The sequence below is a fragment of the Centropristis striata genome, chromosome 9 (genome assembly GCF_030273125.1).
Source record: "Centropristis striata isolate RG_2023a ecotype Rhode Island chromosome 9, C.striata_1.0, whole genome shotgun sequence".
NCBI lineage: Eukaryota > Metazoa > Chordata > Actinopteri > Perciformes > Serranidae > Centropristis > Centropristis striata.
Genome location: NC_081525.1, coordinates 19,482,383 through 19,507,875, shown reverse-complemented (window position 1 = coordinate 19,507,875; position 25,493 = coordinate 19,482,383). Strand labels below are relative to the sequence as shown.

Sequence of the window (25,493 nt, the reverse complement as noted above, 5' to 3'; positions counted from 1 at the left end):
TTGCTTTCTTCTTCTGAAAAAATTATATTTACAAGATTAAATGTATTTTCTACCTTGAATATGCAATTACATTAATCAACAGTAGGTGTCACCATCGTCCAAGATGGTTTCTATAATATTTATATAAAAGACAAGATGTGTTGATGTTTTTTATCCATAGTTTACAGGTGGATTAAATATGTTTCCAATACCTTTTTAAGTTATGGATCACCTTTAAAGCCATTATAAAAAAGAGGAATCTAAAAGGTGTAGTTAACAAAGATTTATCAACTGATTAAATGTCAAATACATTTCACTTATAAAGAAAGACAGATAGAAGTTAAAAACATGTACAGAAAGGTTTAGGAGGCTTGGATTATAACTATTCTGTGCCACATGACAGGAGCTCTCAATGGTTCAACTGCAGCACAGTAAACCGCACAATAAATGTGAACATTTTACACAACAGAACTTTTTTTGGCTGTGTCTCAGTGACCTCACCAAGATGGAGTGCTTGCATTTCCAGCCACAAATGGTGATCTCACCACTCAACAATAAATGTTTTCACAGTAGTTGCATTAGTTTTAATTACTTTGAGAGCCTTTAGATTTTTAGAACAGAGTGAGCTACTGTGTAAAATACCACTGGTCCTCTGGCCAACACAGTCAAATAAAACACCACTGCATCATTTCATGTTGGACTTGAATCAATAATGTCAGGCTAACTTCCAAATAGTTTGCTGTGAGCACTCAATGTGACTCATATTACCTGAGAACAAGAGTGAGACTGTTGACTGAAGAGTGTCACAAATGGAGAGCTAGAAAAAAAAATCTGACAAAATTGCCCATTAGGCATCCTTCCAGGGAGATAAGAACATGTGAGTGTATCATATGATCTGATATTTTAGGACAGCTCTTATTATTGCCAAAAGTAAATAGACTTAAGTGTGTGTATTTGTGTTTGCAGCCCCAAGATTGCCTCTGTGGAGTTGCTGCCACTGACAAAACAGATCTGCATTTAAGATCGACGTTACTAGTTTGCAGAGGCTTGCGTGAGAAGCACTGAATGCATGCAAATCATTCGACATCATCAGTGAAAACACATGTTGTAAGCAAAACCTGGGGTTAATATGACAGAACACTACCTCCTGTCTCTGCCTCTTCACTGTATAAAGATGACATGGACAACATAAGGAAAATGTCCTGTTCCTTTCAGAAAATAAGAGTATTCAATTTGCATTATATGCAGTTGTGGAAGAGGTACTCAGATCTCTTACTTAAGAAAAGATATATTATATATACTATACTATAGTATATTTAAAAATAGTATTGGATTATTATTGATGCATTTATGTAAGCAGCATTTAAATGTTGTCAATGTATGGCTAATTTTAAATTCTTAATATACTGTTATGTGCTTTAATATGTGAAATATCGAATCACTTTAAATTAATTGCATTTTTTTTCATGTTAAATCTTGACCTGAAACGTAACTAAAGCAAAATGTAGTGGAGTAAAAAGTACAATATCAGTTTCTCAAATGTATTGATGTAGAAGTATAAAGTGCCTCAGAATTGTACTTTAGTACAGTACTTGAGTAATCAAATCAAATCAAATCAAATCAAAATTATTTATTCATCCCCAAGGGGAAATTCAGTTAGTCTGGTAGAATCTCTGTTAGAATGAGACAGCCTGATGGCTGTAGGAGCGAAGGATCTTTTGAATCTCTCCGTCCTGCAACGGAGAGAGAGGAGCCGTCCACTGCTGTTTTTTTGGTCCATAAAGGTTTTGTGTAGCGGATGATCCGGGTATTTCGGGTAAATGTACTTAGTTACATTCCACCACTGATAATATGTGATACTTTGGCCATGCACTGACAATGAAATTCGTCCTTTTAATCTTTTATTCTCTTAAACGCCGAAATAGCGCCACTTGCGTATTGACTCCATCAATGTGGCCAAAATGATACTGCATCTTCTCCTGCTGGCTGTTGCCATGGTGATGAGTACCACGCCAGTGATGGGGGAGGTGAGGGAGGGGGGGTCGCAAAAACAATCTGATGGCCAATTAATCCAAAGAGCAGACAGGATACTGTTAAACAACACACTATTTCACTTTTCTGAATTTATTTTTGTTCCCATTGATTAACGAAAAAGTTTCTACAAATTCCACAAGAGCTGTCTGTCTGCTATACTAAATGATGGGATAACTATAAAAATAAGTAGAAGCAGGATCGGCTTTATTGACCAAATATATGTGCAACATACAAGGAATTTGTCTTCCGTTTTTACAATGTTCTCAGAGGTACTTAAATAGAAAAAAATAGAAACAGTTAACCACAGAATAAACTGAGCAATAAATTAAAGAGAAAGTGCATAAACAAAAATGTAAATATCATATCATAAACCTATAATGCTAAAAACATATCTCCCAAAGGCATTTAGAAAGAAGATTATATCTTTTGGGCATGTTGTTTCCTGAAAAAAGTATTCACTATGGGCACATTTTAGAAAAAATATAAAATCTAAAGAGCACTATCCAACAATATTTACAAAAATTGGGCCAATCTGGCACCCAGACCATAGTAGCCCTATGTAGGCTAATGTTTTTTTTGTACATTACATGCCTAAATAATGAGGAAACAACTACAACAGGCTACCTTTGAATCTTGCCTTTCCACAAGTGGTTCAGTTTGAAGTGAGATTTTTTGCCTCACTGTATCAGCTTAAAAAACCCAAACAAACAGTGCATAACACAGATACCCGGGTAACTGTCCAATATTGTACTCTAACGAACCCTGGGTGTCGATCGCCTTTCCCTCACCGGGCATGTGTTATCTGGAGTGTTTGAGCGGCAGGCCCTTTTGGCTCCAGTTCCAACAGTATCACCCAAAGGCATTTAGAAAGAAGATTATATATTTTGGGTGTGTTTTTTTCCTGAAAAAATGATTCACTATGTGCACATTTTAGAAAAAATATAAAAATCTAACACTTTTGAAGAGCACTATCCAACAATATTTACAACAATTGGGCCAATCTGGCACCCAGACCATAGTAGCCTAGCCCTATGTAATGTTTTTTTTAAGTGTAAATGACATGCCTAAATAATGAGAAAACAATTACAACAGGCTTTTGAATCTTGCCTTTCCACAAGTGGTTCAGTTTGAAGTGAGATTTTTTTGCCTCACTGTATCAGCCAAAAAAAACAAACCAACAGTGCATAACACAGATACCTGGGTAACTGTCCAATCATGTAATCTAATGAACCCCGGGTGTCTATCACCTTTCTCTCGCCGGGCATGTGTGTTATGTGGAGTGTTTGAGCCCTTTTGGCTCCACTTCCAGCTCCAGTCAGCCTCCTCAGCCCTGCGCAGTCAGCCGTCAGCAGCGCCACTGGGTGCAGGGATATCCCGATGAAAGGGGGAGACTGTTCGGGGTAAGTGTGACATCTTTACCCGTCAACTCCGCTCCGTATTTCTACCGCTTATATCTGTAGTCTCGCTGTGTACAATTGACACACTTAAAACTGCAAACGAAACAGTTTTTGCCTGTGCTTGTTTGGTGACAGAGTGTGGCCAGAGGCCCGGTGACCCACATTCTTATCTAATGCTGCATGTAAGCTAGCTAGCTCCGGCTAAAAGTGGGTTGACATACGGACAGTATATTGCTGCGGACGAGTTGAATGCTTGCTACAATACATTATAAAGTCGCCAGCCATCGGGAAAACACGGCTATCTACTGCGTCACGGATAAAGGTGCCTTGGCAGTGTGTGTCATATGTCGCAGTAAGTGTGGCAAACTGTTAAGCTGTTGTTTTGTTGCTGTAATTGACGTTAGCATGCAAGCTAGGTGGCGTTAGCCTTCTAGCAATCACTGCCCGGTTTGCCGGCAGCCGGGAGATAGACGGATAAACGTGCTGTGCCCATGGTTGTCATTTCAAGGCTGACTGTGGCTCAGGTGACTTAACATACTTGACAACCGCACATATATCACCGGTTAAGTATTTTCTACGTCTGTTGCCTCCTTTTAACGGTATGTATGTCTGTTTTTCCCGGTGTTAATTAATACAACTGAGGCAGCTGCGTTTCTCTCACATTCCAGTCTCGTTTTCGCATGAATCTATTCTGCAGCTCCCCATTCAACAGATATGATTTTAATCACATTGTCACTTCATCTATTCAGTCGCCAAACTACCTATCAGGTTTGAGCTGAAGGGTCACTTTGACCTGGATCATATCTGTCAAGATGAAAGAAACAAGATAATGAGGCTAGTTTACTGCCTGATATGGGGATTAAATATATATAGTTTTGTTTGAGAAGCTGCAACATGAATTTAAAACAATTGTGAAGGAGTATGTTTGCTTTATATTATAAAAAAGTTTAACATTGTTTCCAAAAATGTCTAGAGACTAATGTAATGTATTGACTCTCTGAATCAGGTTAAAAGCTTTGATGACATCTCAGATTTCATGTTTTTCCAATTTAGCCAAGACATGAACTTCCTGCTCTTTATGAGGAAATGAAAGCAAGAATCAGGGAAGAGTATCCTTCCACTAATTTGATGCACATTTGAATATAGCTTCAATTATACTCTGCCCTCAAAATACACTTAACGCAGCCCATTATTCTGTACAATTTGATTCATACTTATTGCAATGTAATGTGCTGAACCATATGGAAGCTATGTTTAATTGCGATCATTTTCAGTGATGTTGCAATTGCATTATAATTCATCATATTGGAGGGAATTATTTTTGCAACATTATTCTAATTCTGAGTGAAAAATATATTTAAATTAATTTGAGTAGATGTTTTGCAAGGAACTGCAACAAACTATTTTTTTCTTAAGTCTTCAACAAATATAGCTCCCATAGTGTTTTTGATTATTTGTTCAGCGCTGTGTGGCACAGTACATAATGCAATGAAATGATTCAATTATGTTGTTAAATGAAACTATTTAAGATCTACTGTAGTTTGATGTTTGTTGTATTTAATAATGTTAAAGTGGCTTCTTTCACATTTTAAAAACTGTTAACAAATGTCATATGAGGATATTACAGCTGAGATATAAAGTAAATATAAAGTAGTATTTATCAAGTCTTTCCAAAGTTATTGTCTAAATACTGGAGAATGCCAGATGGAGTTAACTTCCTGTTTTAATTCCCATTATAATACAGTCTGATTATATGAGGAATATCTTTTAATGCCATATGTCCTATTAGCTAAATACGTCTGTAATAAATTATTTAACAGTATTTCATCATTTGTATTGCGTTCAAAGAGGCCATTGTTCACTAATAATGCCTTACAGACATGTTTACACACATTAGAGATTCCGTCTTAATTTTTGAGGGTTGTTGTAGCTGATAGTGGAGCCTGGGGAAATTATTTGACACCTTTTTGACTCTTTTGCTGGCTGCAGGTGAGGAAAGGAAACTGCTTTGGCAGATTACTGCCTCTATGTACAGTCGATTGTGTTTCATTGGCATCTTTTTACACACTGGAACATGTTATAAAGTTTTACAAGTTTCTCCAAGTTTGCTAACTGCATGTACAATTCCAATGTATATGTGTTTTTATACGATATACAATTGGCTTCAAACATAGTGTGCAAACTTGGCAGCAGAGCAGCGGCAAGTTTGCTTTAAATAGAGGAGGGGGTGGTACAACACCATCAGACAAGGGGGGCTACATACAGATTAAAGATAACATTATTATGCGCTACACCAAATAATGTAATTACTATACGGCTGTCATATTAGGCTCTTCCGATACTGAGAAGCCTGCGTTGATTCAGAGGTTTTTTGGCTTTGGACGAACACAGGCAGCTTGAATCATTAATTTGACTAATGAGAAGCAGTGGTACAACTATATACTGTATAATACTGTATATGGGTGGTTGACGTGACGCTCAATTTTTGTGTTCCTAGTGACAAATATTACTAAAATGTGATAATATTTCATTAAAATTAATGTTTTAATATGCAGTTCATTCTTCTACATCTAATCCATCTGCAAACAATGAGTATCGTTCTTCAAATATGCAAATATTTTGTTTTGAACATGACATTTGTCCACCGGTGCAACTGTCCTAGGTAGCATTACTTATCTTAAAACAACTGTCATTTAATGAAAAATTAATCTAAACACATTAAAATACTTGAATGCATATCATACGAGTGTTTACTTAATGAATCTAGAGGATATAAGTGTTAAGGTCCCTATGTAGAGTTATTATGACACATTACATTTTGTCCGCAAAACTGGTGTCCTCCTGGAGCAACGCCATTATGTAGATATAAAACAGGCATTAATGTGACCACCCCATTACTGAGAGGGGTCCTTCCAGAATCAGGAAGGACAGAAGACATCTCTGGAGCAGGTGGACTGCACACAAGATCAGTTCTGTCTCAAATATTTTCATAATATTACTATTTCCGTGCAGTGTTGGAACTGGTCATCTTAAGGTAGTCCTTTGGTACAACGCAGTTTAAGTATTGATCTGAATATTTTTATCAATTTGCATTGATTGATCACTGAAAATAATGTAAATTGATAAAAATATTCATAAATAATATGCCTTGGGCTTATCTATCTTATCTGTCCAACATTCTCTGAATTAAATAATGACATTCTTTATTTTGTTGCACCGGTGGACACATTTTAGGACTACCACACCAAAAAGTTAATAATATGCTAAATATATGAAGAATTAGAAATGGACACATTCAGTTTTGAATTATTTATTTATTTGAATTCACATATAAGGGAATATCATTGTATGTCATTTGACATATATGTCAAATGACATACAATGATATTCCCTTATATGTGAATTCAAATTATAAATGAATTCAAATGATATATATATATCATTTGAATTATTCTGTTGTTCACTTTTCACGTCAACCACCCATATACCTTGTTGATACTTATAGTCAGCAGATTGGGACACTCCTTACAGTTGAGAGACCTGTTAATGAATTCTGAAGTTTGGAAACTTGCAGTAGCTTATATGACAAGTTCCTTAGGAATAAAAAGTTTGCTCATTGGCTTGTGTAATTGTCAACGCCACAGGCTGAGTGCAGTGGCTTTATATGTGCCCTCTACATTCATGGTGACTAAATCATGACCTCTGTAGTGTCATCATCTCAGGGTGATCTTCCTGTTGTGAATATCAGTGGGAAATTTTGCGTGCTACAACAACCAAACTGTTGCACACAATTCAAGTATCAGATTTCCAAGCAGAAGGCTTTCAAGCTTTACAACCCTTGAAATTGTGTTTTCTATATAGCTAATTTCATTGGTCAAGGTCGTCCATATGTTTACTACAGTATGTCAGACCTCCTATCATAAAGCTGAAGACTTGCATGTTTTGATGCGGTCTTTGCCAGAGTTGACCCTGGATTTGACATCATCTGAAGTCTTGTGCAGCGGAGTCCCAGTTACTTATCACGCTAAAAGGAAACAGTATAGCAGAGGGTTTCACTGATGATGTGGCACACCATAGACTGTATTTAAAGATCGACGACATGACAGCTCCCAACCAGTGAGGGTACTGGTGGGAGGTTGCAGTTTAGCTCATTAACCCAAACGAAACTTAAAAAAAATTACTAAATCACAAAAAAAGTACAATTTTTTTCTCTTGGGATATATGTGTTTACTTATTGTATAGTGGGAGAAAGTGGTCATCCATAGGTCACATGTGAGGTTGTTATTGAAAGCAGGTTTTAATAATTTGGCCACTTTTTCAACAGTGAAAGTCTTTACTTTTACCTTGTCCTGTAGTACAGTATAATTCCTAAAAGCTTAAATGCATCAGGCTAAAGAGTAGCTTTGTTCATTATCTTTGAACTTCAGTTTATCTTTTCTTCTTAATGTTATTGTCCTCAGATTAAGAGAGGGCATGTGACTCTGTCATGACAGCCATTTAATATATGCTGACTTCATCAGTAGGGCATTGTAGTGACTCCAGACGTTTTTCTCTCATGGCCTTGCAGCAGAAATGTTTTTTCCGACCAATTTTTGGTCTTCACACGCAGCAATTAAAGCTGTTTGTTGAGATATAATGTCTGTTGAAATTAGAGTATTTGTTGTGATATAACATGAAGTTAGCTTTATTACACAGCTATGTTTTACTTTCTTGCTCACTTTTTTAATATTATTGCAGAGTTTAAAATGAGCTCATGAAGTACAATATAATTTGTAGAGCAGAGCAGAACATACTTGACAAGTTAAACACTGCCAGACCAAATGACATTGCACTGATCATGTTTATTGTAATGAAGGCATATCTCACCCAAAGAAGCTGTATGTGTTTTTAATGTGATTTTGTGGACAACAATACGATTGTATGGCTTAAGCTTGTTAGGTTATAATACTACAAGCAATATCCTCAAGATTCATCCACCATTGATATTGACCAGACACTTACATTTTTACAATTTACATTTTTATTTTTACAAAGTTTCAGAAGTCAGATTGTTTTACTTTTCACACAGCAGAACTTGTCTTATAATCAGGAGTCTTAAAGTTGTCATGGTTTTTCACACGACATGACTGATGGGCGACAAGGGGTCATACTACTAGATGTTTCACCAGGAGGAATCCCTGATGACTACGCCTGGTCTTCAAATTATGTTTAATTACGACAACAGTGGTCGTGCTTGTGACACACTTTTGTCAATGTTGAAAATGCAACACATACAGTAGCGTTCCTATTGTTCTACACAAGCCCTGGCCCACATTTCCCCTGAACCTGTGTTTTACGCCCTCCTTTACTGTAGCCCCCCTGATAGACTCCCTGAAAGGTCTGCGATTCACTAGTCTTCTTTGCCTAAGCCAGCGCCATTTTGCTTCTCATCTAAGGCTTTTGTCGGCAACGAGAAAATCATGGTGAAAGTCGTGTAGTGTGGACTTGGTGATGCCTGGTTCCTTAACTCAAAATAAAGAGCTAATTTTTGAATGGGCTGATTATTAAATAAATACACCGACCAAACATTCACAAGAGATGAATGATACATTTACTGTTTTTTTTATATTGTTTGGCTTCCTTCAGCTCTAAAAAGAGGACATCCACTGGAAGCAAGATTAGCTGCAGAGAAATCCTTTTGCCACACAGGATTGTTTCTGTCAGACAGACCTTTTTCTGTGAGCTGAGAGGATCCTTCCTGTCAGATTCATACATTTACTGACTTTGTCAGTAATTATTTCTTTGCATGGCCTAACTCACTTAATCACCAACGAAATCATCAAAATAATGGTCCATTACTTGACAAAACTCTGGAGTTTGTCTCAGAATGTGCAACAATGACATGGTAATACTACTTGACAATGTGAAGTAAGAGACTACTTTGATCCTGACCTTTAAAACTAGTGGAAATAAGTTACTGATGTAATGTCTGTATATCTCTACAATGAATATTAAGACTTGACAGCATGTTTGGATGCACAACACACATGTAAATGAAACAAAATCATGAATTTAACAAGACAATCCATCCTGTGCGAACACAGATAAAGGTATTAAGGTATGAAATGACATATGTTTCGCCTTAAGATACACATGAGTAAACAAAAGTATCACTGGCTCAGTGTTTTTCAGAAAGCAGTTTTTTGTTAAAAGGAGAAAAAGTTGACCTACATCCTATAGGCTACATGGAGATCAGGGGCAATCGAAAATCGTCTTAGTGACACTATTGGATTTTACTATGATCATGTCAAAATGGGTCAAGTATATCGGGGTTTCCCTAGAAAGTGACGAGGGTAGAGTTGCATTATGCTTATCTGTAGCATCAGTGTACTTGTTGAAAGCTCCTCAGTACTCAAACGGGCATTAGCAAATTAGTATGGCTGACAAAAGATGTGATGTGTGGGGGATTGTTATCTTTTAAAAGCACATAATTGTGTCACTGCATTGAGGAAAAATTAAAACATTTGTCAGTTCCAACCTCTCATATAAGCATTTTCTGTTTTGGATCAGAAATTGTACATTTATTTTTTGGGGGGGATAGAACATACGATACAGATAACCGGATATGTATCTGCTTCTCATTGGCAATACAGATAAGATAACCAATAATTTTATTTTTTTGTATTTTATAAAGAAGTTTGCAGACCTGGGGTAAGAAAGACTGCGATTCAGTTAGCAAAGATAGATGATTTATTATTCCATAGCTCTGACTGAACTAACTGACATCAACAGTTCTGACTCTTCAAATCAGACATGTCAGTGCATTTTAGGGATGGGAATAATTAATCGATGATTGATTAATGGTTGTTAAGAATGCTTAAACATAAAACATTATTTCATTTGAGTTAGTTTTAGGATCGAGGACGTCTCTTTTCGTCTTTTCAAAATAAAAGCGTTCGTTATCAAAACAGGCTTTTGCATAGTACTGTATGTATAAATTACACAACGTAGTATGATAAAGTTTTTAGTGAGTGTTAGTTAGTTGTCAGGGCTAAAAACATCCAAGGTCCGGTGCTCAAACTCACACTCACATGCACACTCGCACAACTTGAGCATCATTTTGTCCAATAATCAAGCTTTGAATTGATGCACTTTGAGGAGCATATGCTTTTGTTTACATTGCCTAGAAGTAAACCCCCTTCCCAGCTAATGGCCAGGGGTTCAACTTAGGGCTGCGCGATATGGACGAAAACTCATATCCCGGTATTTTTAGGCCGAATGGCGATATATGATATAAATATTGGTATTTTAAACAAAACGTGTAAAGTGTTTAGTTTTAACTCAACGTCAGTAATCATCATCAACCTGTTTTATTTTTTACAAATGATCAAATTCAAAACCCACCTTTTGAAGCAATTGAAAACAACGTCATGTTGCTCTTCATCTGCAATCTGAAAATCCGGGAGCAAATGGCTGTAACAAAAAGCGGTCATAAGTTAAGAAAAAATCAAAAGTTATCTATCGGTATGGTGGTATTGCCTCAACTACATATCTCTTTCGAAAATATATCGGTATAACTTGTAATACCGATATACCGCCCAGCCCTAGTTCGACTTGTGAATGAATGAACTTCCAAAAGACAAATGCGTGTGTGTGTGTTCAGAGCTGTTCTCTTATTTCTGCAGTGCTGTGGGAGGCTCACGATGACCCAGATGTTTCTGATTCAGAGATGAGTTTCTTTGCTCTAAGCCACTCTTTTGTAAATCTGTTTCTCTTTCTGTTCAACAGGTGAAGGGTTCAGATGGGAGTTTACTACAGAGCCATCCATCATGAGATGAAGCGGTCACTTAATTAACCATCACTCAAAGACAAAAGGTAAGACATCATTGATTTTTTGTCTCGTTTGCAGCACTGGACTGTTTTAGGGTCAGTCAGATTGGGGTTTGGACACTCTTGGCCTAATTAAGTCTTTTTGAAATCCCATCCATCAGGAGCTATTACAGAGACATAATACATCCATTCAGTGATGTTCTATTTTTGATCTGCAGTCCGACGATGTTTCTCCTGAATATGATGAATATGGAATTGAAATGGTGTTGACTGAGTCACCGGAGCATTTCAAATAATTTTCTTGTGAAAAGATCCTTCCAGAAGTGGTTTAGTATTCTTTGACAGTATGACACACTCAATTGTGCTTGTTTTGCGTTTATAGAAGACAATTATTGATTTTGATTTAGGTTATTATCAAGAAAACCATAGAAAATGGCTAGATATAATCTCTTAAATTAAACTCTTATGAGCTATTTTTCTTGTTATCATTAAATTTGTCCAAGCAAATGTACCTTTAGTTGAACCAGGCATTGAAATGAACAAAAAATTGAAGAAAACATTGGTCTAATAATTTTTCCATGACTGTATAATGTCAGATTCTCTTTGTAACCACTATAAAACCCTTACCTTTTTCATTATCTTTACCTGCGTGTTAAACGAGCCTTGTATAACTGTGTTAAAAGTTTAACTTTGCCCCAAACTATAGGCTTAAACTATGGGTTAAACACAGTCTTGATAATGACATTAACATTAATAGGTACCTTGTGTATATAATAATATATAATAATATTTTCCCACAGTGTGACACACTTCCTTAAGGTACTTTGTGTATTGGTATAATTGAACAGTTTACTAGGCTGTGAGAGAGCTGTTTAAAACAAAGTCTTATTTTTAGAAGAGTAGAGATAACTTTTTTTAACAATAATTAAAAATGTTCTACATTATTAGTGATGCCACATGGCACTGCTAGGTGTTGTTGTTTCATCATTTGATTATAGCCCCTTTCAGACATTGGCTCTGTAAGATTATTGGTTCCATCTATATTGTATTATAAGTGCTCTCTATAGATTTAGCATTAGCACTCATATTTCTTTTTGGATCCACGATGAACAATTAAATATGTTCAAAATTGATGCAGCAGAACCTGAGATATCATCTTTTTTGTTCCACACATTCTTGTTTCTTGCCTGGCATCTATATTACCCACAATGCACCTCGACCACTGACAGTTGGGTCGACATACTGGGGTGTATTATGCTGGTAGTGGCTTATGTAGCCTTGAGCTGCTATCCTCAGACATGAAAAGACTACAAGGGTCTGGCAATCTCACTTCTTTCAAACTCCACACCTCCAGATTTGATTTATTTTCAAACTTGTAGCCTTCAGACACAACCGACGCTGAGTCAAGTAAAGACACTCGAAGCAATTTGTCAGACTTCATGCGGCTCCCTCTGGAGCCCCAAGATACTTTAAAAAACTATGTTCTCATATTCTGTAGTAACCCCAAGACCTGTAAACAGACTTTGATGTGTATAAAATGGGAGGGATTCCCCTTCAAAGCAATAGTTTTCTGGCTTGCATGCATCTCTGTTATCAAAATGTTTGTTCAGCCATGACAGGATAATTACAGTTGGAGCCATAATCTTCACAAAATCGGGGATGTTAATGTCATGCATACTATGAATGCACTTATCGAGAAATTGTTTAAGGGGAAATTCAGCTCCAAATCAACATGCATATGTTTCCTCTTTATTAGTCTAGATTATCTAGTCTAGAAATTTAAAGAACTCTGTCAATTGAGGAATTGACAATTTGTCTCGGCAATAATACCAGCAAGTAAAAGTATTTAGCACATTGCATGTCTAAATGGGTCCTGTGAGGCTGTCAGATAATGTATCAGTTATTTGTGAATTCTGCACAATGATTAATGTTTAATTTAAGATGTGCAGCAGCAGAGTATGGAAGTGCTCTCTTTATCTGAGATTAACTGCAGTCAATAAAGTGTGATTATGGCCTTGACACATTAATCTGAAGTGTGTAGTATAATGCGGTGCAAAGTCTTCTGGGAAACTACAAAGCCACATACTCGCATAGAGCTTAGTTAAGTAAAGGCATTAGTTATTAAGGTTCCTAATAGTTCAAATTGTTCAGAGCAATACCTAATTGAGTGGTTGGCTGGTTAGCATAATTAGTGTTTATATACCAGATTAAGTGTTTGTGGTCACGTCAGTCATATATTCGTGATCATAGACTGCGGTCTTACAGGGCTGTAGGTCTCTAGTCATCCTTGATTGCTTCTCTTGTGCTGCCAGTCGTCCTTCTGAACTCCAATGACCCACTTGGCATCGGCATGAGGCCCCTGGCTGAGTTCCTGCTCCGCTGGGACTGGAGGCCAGCAGCAGTCGAGGGGCCCTTGCCAACCACTGCTGCTTGCCTCTCAAACATTCCTGTCTGTGGGCTGCGGAGTGAAAATGCAAAACAAAGACCCATTTTGTGCTGCTGGTCTTGTGGATGTGTGCACTTTGAGTGGAAACACAGCTGGCTGCCCAGCGTTGAGGGTTTGGTTGGTACAACGTTGCAGCAGAATGGTGGGCAGTGTTGACAAGCTTGTGCTGTGGATTTTATTGCTTATTGGCCAAATGATCACGACATTATTAAAACTAATCACAGTTGCATCTCACATCCATGTGAACTGAGGGAAGCACATCTTTGATTGCAATGCTGAGGCCACCAGGATGTGCTGGCCTTGATGCCTCATAAGACAGGATGTGTGACTGAGTAATTTATTCGTTCATGTGTTTTTGTTGATTTGTGTGACCTCCTTGGCAGTGATTCTTTTGCTTGCCGGCTGTTAAAATCTGCATAACATTATCCTAGATATTTCCCAACACAGAATGAGAGAGAGCACCCCCCTTCATTATTTGCTCCAAACCTGAGTACCCAATCTGTTTTATTGTGCACTGATTCTACCAGCAGTGAGTTATATATGGTTCACCGAATCTACCGTTCTTTCTAGAAATATTGTAAAAGCCATGGTCTATGTGGTGACACCTGGGATCTTTGAGGGTTCACAAATCCCCTGCTCTCGGATGTCAGGGTGTGACGTAGATTATGAAGAAAACACAAGGGTTGCTATGGCAGCAGAGTTTATCTAACCATGATGCAAGACCCGCCATACGGTACTATCTGAAGACGGGGTTTAAAGTTCCAGAAAAATGGCCCCATTTGCAAAAGTTGAATGATAACAGATAATCAGATAACTTAAGGTATTTTAGGGAAATTAAACAATGGCACTAAAATGATCAATCAATTAGTTGATGACTTTTTTGCTAAACTTAACGTATAAATGCTTTTAGGGAGTTAAAGATTCTGGTATCAAAATATCGGCCGATAATGAATAAGCTCTATGCCTCCCTGTTTGCAAGTGACTGGGATCATTCTTTTATGTGTAAGTAACAGATAGATTGACAGATATTGTCGGCTGATATTGACCTATTAAAGGTCAATCGGTATCTGTATATATGCCGTCTGATATGTGCTGTTATGAAAACCTTTTTCATACTTAATGCAGAAAATGCTGCTTGGTGTTAATAGCTAAAGGTGTTAGCTATTAAGTTTTTGTGTGTTTTTTTAGTAATGCTGTTTATTTAGCAATTTATTCCTATTTATTCTTTACTTTCTCATTTCTCATTTATGGAATTGGCTGACAATGTAATACATTATTAGCATAATATATAACAATGTTAAATATAAATAATTAAAAATAAATATTTTTTTTTTAAAAAAGAAGAAAGAAATGGAGACATATTCATTTGTTTGTCTGCAGCATAATAGAGAAGCTTGATTTGGAGTATTTTGATTAAAAAGGATGCATGCTGATATTTGAGTTTTAGAGAGGCTGCTGCCTTGCATATCAACAAGTAGTTTCCCCCTCATTAGAGTGCTATTCTAACATGCAGTGATATTATCCTGTGTGCTGGAGCATAAAAGTACAAAAGCTTATATCCTCGGTGGATAATGATTACTGGTCTTTGGTTTACATTTGGAATTTAATCACCTGTTAGATGTTATATGTCACCTATTTGAATTCCCGAGCTTACTGATTGACAAGAGAAAGCTCTGCTGTATTATTTCTGTTCAGTTTGCTGTATTGCCTAATTTAATAGTAAAAGCACTCTCCCTGATGGAGAGAATCTGCTTCATAATACAATAAGGAAGGGAAGGATTGCTTGTGATTGGTTTCCTCTAAATGATGCAAAATGATGACCGCTGGATGAGGGAACATTACAGTAATGTTTACATGTCACATGTGTTACCGCAGTGCTGCACAGACCAGCCTGTCGCATTGTTTCTCAGCCACAGACCTTACATTAATAGTCTTATAAATCTCAGTATGATGGAGGGAGTATCAGCTGTGGAGGAATTCAGCCAGGCTATTTTCACTCCGCACGGTTAGACCCGTTGCTATGGTGTTGCCCATTGGCACCGTTGCTGTGCTGGCATCTCAGTGCGGGGTGTGGCGGGGTGCGTGACGAGTGGCGCCATAGATCCACTTCAGAGTGACTCATATCCTCAGAGCTCTGCTGCCCTACATCTGAGTATGCGTGCACACACCCACATACACACACAGACATTCAACAATGCTGTGTGAGCAATGGAGAAATGATGATAAAATGAGTGTTGTCAGTCTGTGGTTGATTTGTTTCGCCATGAAAAACACTCCTGCATGTGTGAGGTGTGTTGATTTGAATATGTGTGCTAGTCTACATAGTTGACATTACTAAAAACTGATAATTAGCTGTTGAATATTTAGCACCTTTACACATCTGCGATGCTTTTTTTCCTTGACGTCTGTGCCCGCTGAGGCTCAGGGAACACCTGGGCACCTTTGCATATCATGTGATTAAATGAGGAAATGTAATAAGCAGACAGTGTGATAATCGCATCTTTTGTGAATGTACTTGGTGTGTAATATGATCTGCTATTAACAGATTTGTGTTGTCAGGGAGTGTAGTGTTATTGGTAAGAACAGGAAGGTGCTGCCTGTGGAGCTGTGATTAAGTTAGACTGGAGGAGGAGGAAAGTAGGTCATTGGGCCAGCAGGTCAGTGAAGCACAAATGACATCACAGTTATACAACCTCTGCTCTCCCGCTTACACAACGCTCACTCCGCGCTGCAGCTATTGCTGCTGCGACTGCTGCTGTTACACCAGTGCCAACATTTTACTTCCTCCTCTTATTTTGCTCTCTTTTGTTTTTTTATTTTCTGACATCCAGTGTTTCTTTTTGTTGTGTTTTGTTTTGTTTTTTTCCATTGTGGGTCTGCGTCCCAGTTAGTGTTTTCAAGATGCTGAAGTGAAGAAATGCAGATGCTAAGTGTGGAGATAAAGCTCTTTACTACAACTCTACACTCCCTTTATGTTGCCGCAGAGTATAGTTGGCAACTTGTGTTGACAAAACAGTAATCTTAGATAAGGCACCCGTTCTCTGTATTTGTGTCAAAAGAGTCTCATGCAGTGAGCAGTAAAATAACAATGCATAGCTGAAATTCAATGGGCCATGGTAATACCTACTCCTCCTCTAACTGTCATGTTTTCCCCTTGCGTGTCTTAACATGAAGGTGTAAATACATAGTGCTGACGTCCTTTCTTGTTTTGATACAAAGGCTTAAAACAAATAGTTTTGTGCTGACTGGGGTTTCCCTTACACAACTTAAACAAATTGTTAATGAATTTATATAATCATAACATATCTTATAGGTATTTATCTACCCTCTTATCTATATCTAATTTATTAAAAAAACATTACACTAAGATTGCTTCTAAAATTGGAACAGTAGTATTGAGTGCTATTAAATATGAACTAAACTAAACAAAGCAGAAATTATACTATCGTGTGTGCTCTTGTTTTTGGTGTGTGCGCCTGTGTGTGTTCTTGTTCTTGTACTTCCTACATGGTGAGGACCGGAACACGTTTTTAAACAGAGTGAGGACATTTCGGCCAGTCCCCACTTCTTTAAAGGCTTGTTTGAGAGTTCAGACTTTGTTTTAGGATTAAGATTACAATTAGGTTTATGTTAGGGTTAGGGTTGGGCATTTAGTTGTGATGGTGAAGGTTGGGTTAGGGTAAGGGGCTAGGGAATTCACTATTCCAATGAGGGCCCTCACAAATATATAAGTACAAGGATGTGTGTGGAATGTTAAATGTTTAATAATTAAATATAACTGGTTATATATTGATAAGTGCAGGTGTGTTTTATGCTGTCTGCCTTTAACAAAGCGCTGCTCACAATAACGTTTTATAACTGTTTTTGTGTGTCTGTAAGTATGAATTTATAAATAGCTAGAAACTACAATAATATTAAGCCGTAACATTTGTAATAATGGAAGTGCGATGTGTACCATGACAGACAGATAGAAGGGATTTTCTCATCAAACACAAAAAGGCCATTATGGTGAGAAAACCTCCCACACAGGTTCTGACGGTAATTGGTTCATGAAATAAATGGGTCAAATATTTAGGCTAGAAACCCAGTGGGCCTTCTCATTTTAATTTGACAATCTATTGTAGGCCTACCTGCGCAAGAAGAAGAGTGGAGTCAGATGATGGGAAGAATACGTCAGCAGTGACGTGATCAATGCATGACTGACTGTGGATTTTTTTTCTTCAAAAGTGCAGCATATACTGTATGCAGAAAATAACCATCGACAAAATAGATATTTTAAAGAAAAAAAACTGTTAAAAATAGGAATTAGTGCATAAAGTTGTTGTTTTATAATGTGAAATGAGAAAAGTTAAACACTACAGTAATCACATCCTGTGCCAACATGAGTACATAAAAACCACATTATTGCTGTTATTAATGCATTTATATGTAACAGCACTGTTTGTCTGTATTAGACATGGAAATGGGAATTGAATGAAAATAAAATAATGGCTTAATGTAGGTTAAGGATATTAAATGCACAGTATTTTTTTGGTGTGTTTTTTCCCCTCCAGTTTCTCTGAGATATCTTGGGGCATTTTTTAATTTCCTGAATTTGTGAGGCTGACTCTCTACGAAATATGATCCCAGATTATTTCCTGGATGAAAAGAATGATCACCTATAAAGTCGACTAACATCTTGCAAATAATCAAATGCTGCATCAAACTTTCCCTTTATCTTCTTCTGACCCTTGACTTGTCGGGGGTTAGCTCGTCATCTGGAATCGTAGGAGAGCACACATGGGCATAAAAAATGTCTCATGCTGACTTCCATATTAAACTAGTCAGGCAGCTTTATATGTGTGGCAGAGGGGTAATTAATCACATTTTATATGTCCATCTTTTCTTATGAGCCAGCCTCACTTTTGTACAGTAGTCTACCTTTCATCTGCTGAGCTGACGGACATACTGAGGAAGTTTCACTAATGACAACGTGTGTTTTTTTCGAACCTATTGCAGACTCAGATGTTGCTGCCATGTGCCACACTCACACCCAAAGCAGACAAAAAACTCAGCTCATTGAAGGCCTGTTGTTCTACCCTCTGACTGAGGACACGTACAGTAACTCTCCTCCAAGACTCACAGAGCTTCTCCACCTCCATCACCAAAGTGCGTCCACCCAAACCCCGCCTCTATCCAGCAGCAACTTCCTCATCCTCTCACAGGACTGGCTGTACTGTCAGTAAGGTAAGATTTAGTTTTTACTGTCTTTCTTAGTTTTACTGTCTTTCTTAGATTTGCCATCAGATCATTTTTCAATCACTGTTATGAAAATGTTGCAAGTTGTCATTTATTTTTTTCCTCAAAGGTTCATTCACAAATGTCTACCTCACGATTAAAAGACCCCTCTCCAACACTGCGACCCTGAACAGGATACAAAATGACCTCGAGCATTGACCGGTGAGTCAAGTTTCTTGCTTTTTATGGAATTTTTTCATTACGATTAATTATGATATGACATACATAAAATGACAAAGAAAAACTTCTTCTCCCTGACCAGCAATCCAAGACGCTTGTTTTCAGTTTACTGTGATGTCTTCTACTAGATCATGGTTTAAAACAATTGTTTATCACCATTATTATAGACTGATTTTCAATCAATCGACTGATTGTCTCAGTTTTATGTTCTGTTGCAATTTCCATGACTGCTTCCAAATCCAGTCTTCTATTTTCTTTCAAATAACTATATATATAATATATCAAATATCAATTATATCAAATAAAAATAATAAGCCTACAAACCTTAAAAATCCTAAAAACCTACCTTTTCTCTAGAACGGCACCAAGTTTCAGGACCTTGGGTCACTCAAATGCTCCAGGTTACTGGACAAATAAAATCCAGCTGAAAAGGAATTGCAGTATCCTACTTTATCTAAAATATTTTACTTTCCTGAGAGAACACAGGGGCAATATATATATAACAACAACCTTATGTCATTTACATTAAGAGGTTACCCCTGGTGCTCAGCCAGATAATATGGAGATTTAAGAGGTCCTAGTGCCATCTTGTGATGGGTTTGGTTCTTTGATTATTGATGAAAGATGGCAGCGGATGTCGACTTGTTGCTGACTCTTCACTCTCCTTAGCTTTAGCTGCCTGCTAGCTTCTTGAAATTGGGGATATTCACTGGGTTGATGTTTTTCTTTAAAGGGAGACTTTGCCTTTTGTCAACCGGCTCTGTGTAGCTGCAGTCACTGCAGTTGAATGCTGCGGGGGAGATCCTTGTGCTTAACTCTTTAAGTGTCTGATAAAGTTAGTTGTACCAAATGTTTTTAAGGGTCTTCTTCCATGGTGTATTTTGGACTTGCAAGTGTTAAAAAGTTGCACGTTTTATGTATTTTTCACTCAAACCTCAAACTAAATGATCAAAGTATTTATAAAGGATTGTTGGAGAGTGAATATTTGAGGATCTTGTTTCACTGCTGGTGTGTTTGCTCTGCAGGGATGACAGCAGTATATTTGATGGGTTAATGGAAGAAGATGAAAAGGACAAAGCAAAACGGTACGATCCCTGTGGTTTTTGATCAGATCAAAAACATTAAGTTTTGCTTACAATTTTAGTGATTATTATTATTTTAATGAAATTGATTGGTTATATATTTGTGTGATTATTAAAACTACACATTCAAAGATACAGCCACCTTACCTAACTATTGTCAATATTACTGATATATTCTTGTCGATGTGGTTTATTCTCCCAAAATGAACACATGTGTATTCATTTAGTTGTCTTTCGGAGCTTTAACAGTATTGCAGCGTTGCTAATGTAGCTGTAACCAATGCGAAAACTCCTGTATGTTAATTAAAACCCACAGTGTGTCCCGAAACAAGTCTGAAAAGAAACGCAGAGACCAGTTCAATGTCCTCATCAAGGAGCTGGGCACCATGTTGCCGGGCAACACCCGCAAAATGGACAAGTCCACTATTTTGCAGAAGAGCATCGACTTTCTGCACAAACACAAAGGTAAGGAATTCTAAAAGAATCAGAAAGCTTTTTTGATTCAGAGAGTTGTGGGTCATGCTCTTCAGCTGAACAGCTTTTTTCCCCCCTCCATCTCCTTTATTAGAAATTGCTGCTCAGTCAGAGTCAACTGAGATCAGACAAGACTGGAAGCCTCCTTTTCTTAGTAATGAAGAGTTCACTCAGCTGATGTTGGAGGTGAGATAAGAGCACCTTTAAAAAGTGCAGTAATCTTAACATGTCTTTGTTTTTATGACTATGTGGGACTAAAGAGTGTATTTTGTTTTTGTCAGGCGTTAGATGGATTTTTCCTTGCAATTATGACTGATGGGAATATAATCTATGCCTCTGAGAGTGTGACGTCCCTGCTAGAACACTTACCTGTGAGTATATTGTGAATTCACTCATGATATTGTAGTCAATAGTTAATTTTTTTTAAATTTTAAGTCTATAACAAAACCCACGTGTACAGTGCCACCTGTTTGATAGTGTTTTAAGCAACACATTCAAAGATTCATCAGTTTTGTATTGATATAATTTATATACAGTACATTATTATATATTATATAAGATATTTGTACACTCATGTTTCCCTTCAGATCGTACAAATCTTTCGCCTTTTACTAATGATTTCCATGGAGAGGAACAATATTCAGAGTTCAGTCTAATTTTTAGATGCCCTGATGTTCATACTACTACATGCAACAACTTATTTAACCTATTTAACATTCTAAAATATATTTTCTCCAATGTGCAATATCTGTAAAATGCAAAGTACTCTCAGGGAAACAAACAAACACAAAAATGTATATTAATAATAAATGCCAAATAGCAGAAATGTATGTATATAATGTGTATAGAATGTATGTATATGTCTTATTATTTATATTCGTACTCTGTCTTCTGTATCTATGTGTCTGTAGTTTACCTTGAGCTGCTTTGACAACTTAATTTCCCCACTGCAGGATAAATAATCTGATCTTATCTTATCTGTTTTTCAGTCTGATCTTGTGGATCAGAGCCTGTTGAACTTCCTGCCCGTGGGGGAGCATTCAGATGTGTACAAGGCTCTGTCCTCTCATATCATGGAAGGAGAGACACTGACGCCTGAATATTTGAAAAGTAAGTGGAATATATATATATATTTTCCCCATCTTGGCATTTTGATTTGTGTTATAGTGCAACTTTATCATTTAGTAGAGTTAGGCTCCATTCACACAGGATCTGTCCAGTGAGAGTAGTGTTAGTTTATTTGCGCTGTGGTGTTTGATGCTCTAGGGGATGCTGGAAAAAACCCACAGAGGTCTACAGCAGAAAAGTTGAAACAACATTCAGAGAAATGCAGCCTTATATCATGTTTCGGTGGCCAAATATGTAACCATTGCGATGGTAAGAGAGTAGAATAAACATCCCTGTGTGTATCACTGCCCTGGGAGCCAAAAAACAACTTTGGTACAAGAACATTTATTTTTGTTTTTATTTATTTTTTTACTTTTTTATTGTAGCATTTTAATCATTTTGAAACATTAAAATATTTTCTGATATAGGACATGTAATAAGTGGCATCATAGTAAACAACACACAAAACATGAGGGGAGAATAGATGAATAAATAAATGAAAAAAAATAGGAACACAAATAAAAATAATATACATATACACACACACATACATACATATAGATAAATGATAATAATAACAGAAATAAATAAATGAAATTAATAATTAAAAAAGGAGTAAAAATAAGTAGATAAATTAGGATGATGATGAATGAATCTGCAGTTGGAAATAATGCTCTGACGGACAACGATAATTGTGACATATAAAGTGTACTTTTGGTACATTGGGGAGTTAAAGTTAAGGACATGACGTCACACAAAAAGGCCATTTAAGGGACACTCCCACACTGCTGAATGTCGTGTAAATAAGTCATCAAAGTGCCAAGTCTTTTCTTTAATTCTTACTTTTTAACGTTGATGTTTTTTTTCCAGCAAAAAATCAGCTAGAGTTCTGTTGCCACATGCTTCGAGGGACGATCGACCCCAAAGAGCCCCCTGTGTATGAATATGTCAAGTTCATTGGAAACTTCAAGTCCCTGAATAATGGTGAGTTATACTGATCTGATTGTCGGAGTCTCGACTTGAGTTTTCTTGACCGTAAAGTCTAAGTTTTCCGTCTTTTCATTTGTCACCAGTGCCTAACTGTACCCGAAACGGTTTTGAAGGAGTGATCCAGCGATCGCTTCACTCTGCCTTTGAAGACAGAGTGTGTCTCATAGCAACTGTGCGGCTTGCCAAACCACAGTTTATCAAGGTAACAGTCATTCTTCCCACTTCTCCTTTTTTATCCGGTTGACACACATTCAGTTTCATGCTTCAGGGTTCGGAAAAAGGTAGTTTTAATTAGGACAGGGCTCGACAGTAAAGCTTGCCCAGTCACTGCAGGCACATTTGGGCTCCTGTCAACCATTATGTGCAGTCCCCTGCTTCCTCTGTTGGCAACCACTTTGCCTTTGTTTATAAACACTTTTATCTATGCGTCTGTGTCCCACTGTGAAAAAAATCTTTCTTCCAGCTGAGTTAAAGAGCTACTGTTGATTTTATTACATTTGGAAATTTAGGGACATTAAGTTTGGAGTTAAATCAGACAATAACCCATCATAATTATGGAATAATACACAAGACTGAGACTGAGAAAACAGACCCAAAGAAACAGAAACTATAATAAAAGTTTTGACGTAAAGTTGTGCTGGACAAACAGGAGATGACAGGGGCAACCTGGTAGCTCACCATGCAGTGTATGTTCCATTAAAGCTGAGTGACTGCAGCCCTGTCTGTCTGTCATTATCAGAAATGAAGCCATAATGCCAAAAAATTGTGGATTGCAGCAACAAAAACTGTGGTGCAATGCATCAGCTGGTGCACAACAAATACTTAAAGGAATATGAACATGAACATGAATATGAGGTATTAGGACATATGTTTTTTAGATAAATGTAGGTAATATCTCTAAACATCCTATACTTCTACCCTGTCCCTTACAGGAGATGTGCACTGTAGAGGAGCCTAATGAGGAATTCACCTCCAGACATAGTTTAGAGTGGAAGTTTCTCTTTTTGGATCACAGGTACAGTTTTTACTTCTTGTGTCTTTGTTCCAAAGTGGGTTTTTTCATTGTCCTCTGCCGTTTCTGTTTATGTGTGGCAACCTATTACCAATTGATAGTTTATAAACTTTACTTTTTCTAACTAACCTGTTTGGTGCAGATCAAATTTAGTCAAACTATTGTGCAGACTAAACAACTGGACCGAGACAACCTAAAAAAAAGTTGTCTTTTTTTAGACCTGCAACAGGCTGTGAAAAAGTACAGTCATGGAAAAAATGTATTTCTTGCTCATTTTAATGCCTGGTACAACTAAAGGTATAGTTGTTTGGACAAATATAATGATAACAACAAAAATAACTCATAAGAGTTTAATTTAAGAGCTGCTATCCAGCCATTTTCCAAGGTTTTCTTGAAAATCACCAAAATCGTTATCATTAAAATTAACAAGAAATTGAAGAAAACAAGGGTGGCCTAATATTTTTTCCATGACTGTAGATGTGTGACATTAGCAAAAATCCCAAGCTAATATGAAATGCATCTGCTGACTGTAAAAAGTTAAAGACGCCATTACCCAATCATATTTATGCAATTTATGATCAGTAGCTTGTGTCCTGTGTATTGCAGCAGTGCCATATGTATGCATAACACTATTTATGACCAGAAGAGCTGAACCACAGGTGTGAAAAAAACCTAACTCTGTAAGTCGTCTGGTCCTCCAATGACTCATTTCAAAATGTTCTGTTTGTCCAGAGCTCCACCCATTATAGGTTACCTGCCGTTTGAGGTCCTGGGTACGTCAGGATACGACTACTACCATGTAGATGACCTGGAGACACTGGCCAAATGCCACGAACACTGTGAGTACATGTTTCTCAGACGTCATTAAAGTGATGTTAGCTTCTTTTTAAGGTTTGAATGAGTGAATATCAGTCAACTCTATCTCCTTGTGTGTCTGTAGTAATGCAATATGGCAAAGGAAAATCTTGCTACTACAGATTCCTCACCAAAGGGCAGCAGTGGATTTGGCTTCAGACCCACTACTACATCACCTACCACCAGTGGAACTCCAGACCTGAGTTTATTGTCTGCACACACACTGTTGTAAGGTACATGGACGATTTACACCAAATTTTATTATTTGTAGAGACAAGAGAAGCATAACGCATCATCTTTGTCCCCTATCTTTCACTTTAATCACAATGGTATATACAGGTGCATCTCAATACATTAGAATATGATGGAAAAGTCCATTTCTAGTAGTTCAAGTCAAATAGCCCCAACCAAGTATTGAGTGCATATAGATGGACATACTTTTCAGAGGCCAACATTTCCATATTAAATATCCTTTTTAAAATCGGTCTTTTGAAATATTTTTAAAATAAAATATTTTTTGAGACACTGAATTTTAGGTCTTCATTAAATGTAAGCCATCATCATTATAATTAGGAGAAATTAAATAAATGAAGACATGAAATATTTCATTCTGTATGTAATGGATCTATATAATTAGTTATTTCCACTTTTTGAATCAAATTACTAACATAAATAAACTTTTCTATGATATTCTAATTTATTGAGATGCACATGTACATACAAAATATAAGTGTAGTTTATTCACTGTGTTTACTCTACAGTTATGCTGAAGTAAGAGCAGAACAGCGCAGAGAGCTTGGAATTGAAGAATCACAACCTGAGATGACAGTAGACAAGGTGAGACTTCTGTT

General features: G+C 37.1%; 1 protein-coding gene and 1 non-coding gene across 3 annotated transcripts in view; both read left to right on the top strand.

The window, feature by feature from the left end:
* The first annotated feature begins 3,345 nt into the window (after window positions 1-3,345).
* clocka (clock circadian regulator a) overlaps window positions 3,346-25,493 on the top strand; it is a 31,725-nt gene continuing 9,577 nt past the window's right edge. Inside the window, exons 1-15 of one of the 2 annotated variants that reach the window (XM_059340564.1) lie at window positions 3,346-3,413; window positions 11,178-11,264; window positions 18,664-18,891; window positions 19,013-19,104; window positions 20,148-20,207; window positions 20,521-20,669; window positions 20,773-20,864; window positions 20,960-21,049; window positions 21,668-21,788; window positions 22,656-22,769; window positions 22,859-22,977; window positions 23,708-23,790; window positions 24,520-24,626; window positions 24,728-24,875; window positions 25,404-25,479. In XM_059340564.1, coding sequence (XP_059196547.1) covers window positions 19,085-19,104; window positions 20,148-20,207; window positions 20,521-20,669; window positions 20,773-20,864; window positions 20,960-21,049; window positions 21,668-21,788; window positions 22,656-22,769; window positions 22,859-22,977; window positions 23,708-23,790; window positions 24,520-24,626; window positions 24,728-24,875; window positions 25,404-25,479 — 1,179 coding nt within the window. In that variant the 5' untranslated portion in view covers window positions 3,346-3,413; window positions 11,178-11,264; window positions 18,664-18,891; window positions 19,013-19,084. Of the gene's footprint in view, window positions 3,414-3,626; window positions 3,763-11,177; window positions 11,265-18,663; window positions 18,892-19,012; window positions 19,105-20,147; window positions 20,208-20,520; window positions 20,670-20,772; window positions 20,865-20,959; window positions 21,050-21,667; window positions 21,789-22,655; window positions 22,770-22,858; window positions 22,978-23,707; window positions 23,791-24,519; window positions 24,627-24,727; window positions 24,876-25,403; window positions 25,480-25,493 lie in introns of those variants that run through there. The other variant, XM_059340565.1, reaches the window with a different exon arrangement.
* LOC131978451 (U5 spliceosomal RNA) lies at window positions 21,246-21,363 on the top strand. Its single transcript, XR_009394967.1, has one exon. It is a non-coding gene; the product is annotated as a U5 spliceosomal RNA (small nuclear RNA).